Source organism: Carex rostrata, chromosome 13, assembly GCF_964058835.1.
Source record: "Carex rostrata chromosome 13, lpCarRost1.2, whole genome shotgun sequence".
Taxonomy (NCBI): Eukaryota; Viridiplantae; Streptophyta; class Magnoliopsida; order Poales; family Cyperaceae; genus Carex; species Carex rostrata.
Genome location: NC_135930.1, coordinates 1,036,999 through 1,042,797, shown reverse-complemented (window position 1 = coordinate 1,042,797; position 5,799 = coordinate 1,036,999). Strand labels below are relative to the sequence as shown.

The window sequence follows — 5,799 nt, the reverse complement described above, 5'->3', positions numbered from 1 at the left end:
GAAATCGCGGGAATATTAAAGGGATCCTTACATTCCACCTCGGTTCGTATTGGTCAAATTCTGATCTGATGGTTTGAGTGATTTAAAATTTAACAATTATTAGTTAGGCTTTTATTGAGTGATTTAAAATTTAACATTTTTTTTTTCAAATTTTAATCGGCAACCAGATGAGAAATAAATTCCACCATGCTTGGTGCAATCTAAAATTTGAAAATGATACGAATACATGTATGAATTTTTTTTTTTAGATTTTGACAAACTTTGAAGTTAGTTTTTATTATTGTCAAAATATGTTACAACACTCCAATTGTAGGTGTTTGGAGCACTTTAGTTGTGTCTCTAGATGACAAGATAATAAGACAATTACAACTCTAATACAACACTCCAATTAAAGGTTTTTGGAGCACTCTAGTTGTGTTTCTAGATGACAAGATAATTGAGCATTTACAACTCTAATTACACTTCAATTGAAGGTGTTTGGAGCACTCTAATTGTGTCTCTATATAGGAAGATAATGAGGCATTTACATTCCTAATACAATACTCCAATTGAAGGTGTTTGGAGCACAGTAGTAATGTCTCTGAATGACACAATAATAGAACATTTATAATTCCAATAGAATACTCCAATTGAAAGTGTTTGCATCACATGTATAAACATAAAATAGAGGATGAACTTGTTTCGCATTCTACACGAAGGAAAATAAATTAAATGTTTTCAAGGCAAAGCACTTGAAGGTCCGACATTAGCAAATAGCAAATAGCAATGCATGCTTGATTAAAAAATTACTAGAATAATTGTTATTATATTCATCAAAATATTCACAATATTTAATTTCTTACATCAAAATTTGAATGGAGATAAAACACAAGAATATTGACGTACTGTAGTCGGTACCTTTCTGAAATGGCAGTGGCCTCGGCGCAGGAATCAAAGGGCGGTGGCCTCGGCAAGGAATCCCCGCGAATTCCTGAATGCTTGCGCATCACCGAAGAAGAGATTCGTGCCATCGGGCAGAAGTTGGCCGACAAACCCTTACAGATCCCTGGCGTCTGGGGAGTTCTCACCGCCATCTCTTACAATGCTCGCCAGCGGAACCAGGTAAGTAAGGTTAAAAGCCCTCCCTCATTCTCTATTTCTCTATTTATCTATTCCTCAAAGGCAAGCCATAAACCCTAAACCCGACTGTTATCTTATCATTCATTTCTATTACTTTTTATTTTATACGTACTAGGGCATGAATATTCAATTGAGCAACAATGGACATAAACTTGGGCGTTGTGTGGAGGATTCTAGATTCCAAATTAATTCTCTTCAGATCAGTGCAACCCATTGCCATATTTACAAAGCCTCAGCCTCCGAATTTTATGTCAAGGATACCAGGTTTGCTGCTCAAATTACTGTTCCTCATTTCACCATTTCTTTTACCCAATTTGTATCTAATCCATATACGCTTCTTATTTTCCCATATTATGGTATTCATATCACTTAATTAAATGTATCTTTTGTTTGTTGTTATATGTTAATTGCAGTACAAATGGAACGTATCTCAACTGGAGTAAGCTTACAAAAGGTTTGCCTTACAGGCTTTGCCATGGTGACATCCTTTCTTTTGCTGCTCCCCCACATAACGGTATCCTATGTTTTTATGACTTTACTCAAAATTCCATGAACTGCCTGTTTGATTGAAATCTCTAGCATAGGATATTGTTTTCTAATCATAAGAGATTTTGGAAAATAAAATACTGATCTCTGTTTTTTTTTTTTTTTTTTTGGTTTCTTAGCTTAAGGTCATATAGAGCATGTGCGCTGATTTTATTGACTTTCTATTATATTATGATTAATAAATATGCTTCTAATTTAGGAAAATCCTATGCATATGTATACCGTGAAGTGAGCGGAGCCATGCTGTTAGAAAATGACACTGCTACTTTGAAAAGACAACGAGGTAATGTATCTAGTTCTGTAGCACTGCATACTGCAAATTAATTATTTCTTGTATTCAGGTCCATCAAGAAACTTTAATTTTACTATTCTGACAAATGGACTTTCATTGGTTCTTTTCCCAACATTAAGTTTTGCACTGTGTTCAACAGAAGAAGTAACTTCTGAATGCAAAAGGCAGAAAGGAATTGGAATTGGTTCTGCTGATGGACCTGTTTATCTTGATGATGTCAGAAGCCTTCAAAGATCTAACTCGGTATCTTTTTGTTTACCTTGATGAAAATTTGCTAGTCAAAATCCAAATTTCTTTCTTCTGTCTTATAAATCTCAATTTCAATATGGGCAGGATCTCAGGCAGCAACTCGAGTCACATGTCCGTACAATTGAAAACTTGAGAAATAGAAATTGTGAATCTTTAGCTCATCATGAAAATGTAAGTGTGATCATGATTTAGATTTTATGTTTTAGTTATTATTGATGGTTAGTATTTTAATAAGGTTCGAAATCAAATTTGATGTTGTAGGAAGTTAAGGAATTGAAAGAAACTATATCTAGCTCTTTTGATAAAAATATAAAAGAGCTGAAACATGCACTCAACGAGAAACATAAAGAGCTGGATTTACTAAACACTGTAAAGGTGGAGTTAGAAAGCTCCACAAAAGATCTGAATGAAAGACTTAGTGCATTGAAGCAATCATGTGCAGATGCTGATGAAATAATTCTTAGGTAACAACTTTATTTTTACAGCATACCCCTTTATATAGAATAGATAATGCTTTGGCACATCACATTTGAAGTTATATTTCATATGCAGTCAGAAAGCTACAATATCTGAGCTTGAAAAACAATTAGAGGAAGAACGGAAACTGAGAAGAGAGGAAAGGGAAAAGGCCACACAAGATCTAAAATTTGCATTAGAGAAGGTGCAAGCTGAGGCTAAGGAAGAAACTAAGCGGCAAGGAAATATATACCAGAGACAACATAAGGAGCAGCAAGAAGTTATTACTAAGCTTCAGGTTGTTTCCTTTCTCCTTTTTTTTTTCTTTTCTTTCCTCTCTGCATAAGAAGTTTCGACATAATGAAAAGGCATTGAAAGATATTAAGGCGCCATCACTTATCAATTGGTTTTGGTGCTCTCTTCAGGAGGGTGAAAAGGAAAGCCGTTTGCTTGTAGAAAGACTGCGATTCAAATTGGTACAGCTCTTGATCTTATATAATTTTTACTAATTTTATATTGTGAAGCAAATTTTGCATGTTATGCTTTCCTTCTTTTGCCATGCAGGAGGATGATAGGGAAAACCTAATAACATCTGAAAAGAAAGCTAGGCAATTGGAGTCTCAGGTCCAAGACGAACAGCTTGTTTCTACTAACAGCAAAAAGGTTTGTATATAAAATCTTGATGATTCTAATACAACTTATGGCTTAAACAAACAAAGTTAGTTACTTATATAGATTAATTAGGATAACATTATTTTGTACTGCATATATTTGCAGAGATGTGAAGCTTTGGAGTCTGAACTGAGGTCCTTGAAGGATGAGCTTGAAAATGAAAAGGTAGACATTCTTTACTTCACTACATTTAAAAAGGCATGTCAAGGTGCAACTTCCGGCTAATATAAGTACTTGTGTTTCGGGGACGTCTGATAAATTGCTATTCTAAATGCCTAATTGCTAGCTAGGTAAATCGTGTGACAACATATTTGTTATAGCCCTTTTTCTTCTTTTGCCAAACATGTTATGGTACTGTATATCTCCTCGTCTTGCATTCATAAGAGCATCGGAGTCAATATTTGGCAATTGGCAATTCATACGGTCTTTTGCTTGAACGGGTTACTTAGGCATTTTTTTTATTGCAAGCCAACAACAATTCTATGCACATTTGTTATCAGGTGGCCCGGGAAGAAGCATGGGCCAAGGTCTCTGCTCTTGAGCTTGAGATAGCTGCTGCAATTCAAGATTTATCAATGGAGAAACAGAGGTTTGAAGGCGCTAGGGAACAGTTGATTTTAAGGTAAAGAACTTCTATACTCATTTTTGTTGTTCTTTAAATAATGTTGTCATGTGGCCTTGTCTTTTACAAGTGTTCTTTGGTATGCTGCAGAGAGACTCAATTGCGTGCTTTCTATTCAACAACAGAGGAAATTTCTGCACTATTTGCAAAACAACAAGAGCAACTGAAGGCCATGCAGAGGACTTTGGAGGATGAAGAGCACTATGAGAACACATTCACTAATATTGACCTAAACCAGACACCTCGAAGAATAGTAAATAATACTAGGAATGAAGGAGATACATGCTCAAATACTGGTAGTAGGGAAGTTCCTCAGGAGTGTGCTGCAGATTCTAGCAACACTGGTTCAGCTGATGAAAACACAAACACCACTGAGAAGAATGGTGATGGCAATAACACACGAGACCTGGAGTTCACCAGCATCGATCGAGTGCTAATTGCAAATGTTGATGGTGGTGTTGCTGTGACTGATATAGAGCGGATCCTTGAGACACAGAGCGAAGCAGGTGATAAATGCGGCAATATGGTAGTAGGGGAGTTAACCAAGGAACAGAAAAGACTGAATGCAATGATTGAAATTGTTGATCCTGAGTTTCGGCACAAGTTCTCAGCTGCTGGTGGGGTCGGTAAAGGTAGTGGTATCTCTGATGCAGAGACTGAGGAAGGTGACAATGACGAAGGTGACAATGATAAAGATTATGATACGTTGAAAAGACTGAATGCAATGACGAAGGTGAGTACAAATGTTGTTGATTATTTGTAAACTAGAGGTTAGCCTCGTGTTGCTTCGGCGGTAGCAGTTAAGACGTGATTTTTTACATATCAAATTCAAGGAAGCATCTTTAAACATTCTAAATATTGGACTATGACATTTGGTCCATTTCACATTTATATCTGATACGAGACAATATTCAGATGTAGTTCTTGCAATTTCTGAAGACTGAAAATTATTTTAGCTACTTATAATTCATTTGAAGTGTCATACATATAATATTGTGTATAGACCGGCTTACATCTTTCGGGATTGATGTTGATGATAACCTAATGTGCTTCTCTATGACACAAATCTTTAACTCCAATCAATAATCTAGCAAAAAGAGAGTGATCGACTTCATCAAGTTCTCTTCTATATTTTAGAACCACTTCTAATGGCAACCTGCAAGTAAGGGTAGTTACTTTTTATTTGGCTTCTTGCTTATGGTACTGTGCCTATTTGAGAATTAATGGTTGAATTTCTGCTCTTAAAAAGAGTATAATGAACTTGATTAACATACTTTACATGTGGGTGCATGTAAATTTTAATTACATAAAATTAGCCCTTTTTGTTTTCTCTTCATGTACATTACCTCTAAATATAGTGCTTAATTGCATGAATGTTGGTACTGTTTAATACTGGTCAGGTATGCAATGGCCAAGAACACAGGCCTTGGATACAATAGAAAAAAATCTTTTCTTTTCTTTTTTTTTTTTTTTTTTTTTGAAGTGAAACCAGGCAGAGGCTGCCAGGTGCTATATTAAATTAGTAAACAGTTACCGAAACAGGAAATACAACTCCTTTAGAGCAAATACATACCATAAAAACAAATACCACTAGCATCAAGTTCCCAATCATATCCATTATGTTTCTAATTCCTGTTTCATCACTTAAACTTATTCCTCACTAAGGCTAATTAAAGTAAGACTTCTAATCTCATATACAATAGAAAAAAATCAAACCTGTAATTTGCAACTGGCACCTAACCCATACTCCATATATTGCATTTGCTATGGCATCAATATTTTAATAAACAAAATAATAAAAATATAATAAGAAGATATAGTTATATTCTTTGATATATGGCCT

General features: G+C 35.2%; 1 protein-coding gene across 1 annotated transcript; it reads left to right on the top strand.

Annotated features, from left to right (window-relative positions):
- Positions 1 to 906: 906 nt before the first annotated feature.
- Positions 907 to 4,719, top strand: LOC144564423 (uncharacterized). Its single transcript, XM_078314021.1, has 13 exons — positions 907 to 1,101; positions 1,235 to 1,383; positions 1,533 to 1,633; positions 1,865 to 1,948; positions 2,097 to 2,200; positions 2,291 to 2,377; positions 2,468 to 2,670; positions 2,759 to 2,960; positions 3,088 to 3,138; positions 3,227 to 3,325; positions 3,440 to 3,499; positions 3,835 to 3,956; positions 4,047 to 4,719. The coding sequence occupies exons 1-13, from the start codon at positions 907 to 909 to the stop codon at positions 4,717 to 4,719; spliced, it is 2,130 nt and encodes a 709-aa protein (XP_078170147.1).
- The last annotated feature ends 1,080 nt before the right edge of the window (positions 4,720 to 5,799 follow it).

What these genes read in the sequence shown, in the direction of transcription:
- LOC144564423 (XM_078314021.1), top strand. Translation starts at nt 907, where the DNA reads ATGGCAGTGGCCTCGGCGCAGGAATCAAAGGGCGGTGGCCTCGGCAAG. An exon ending in GCCTTCAAAGATCTAACTCG is followed by an intron (nt 2,201 to 2,290) that starts GTATCTTTTTGT and finishes CAATATGGGCAG; the next exon opens with GATCTCAGGCAGCAACTCGA. An exon ending in AAGTTATTACTAAGCTTCAG is followed by an intron (nt 2,961 to 3,087) that starts GTTGTTTCCTTT and finishes TGCTCTCTTCAG; the next exon opens with GAGGGTGAAAAGGAAAGCCG.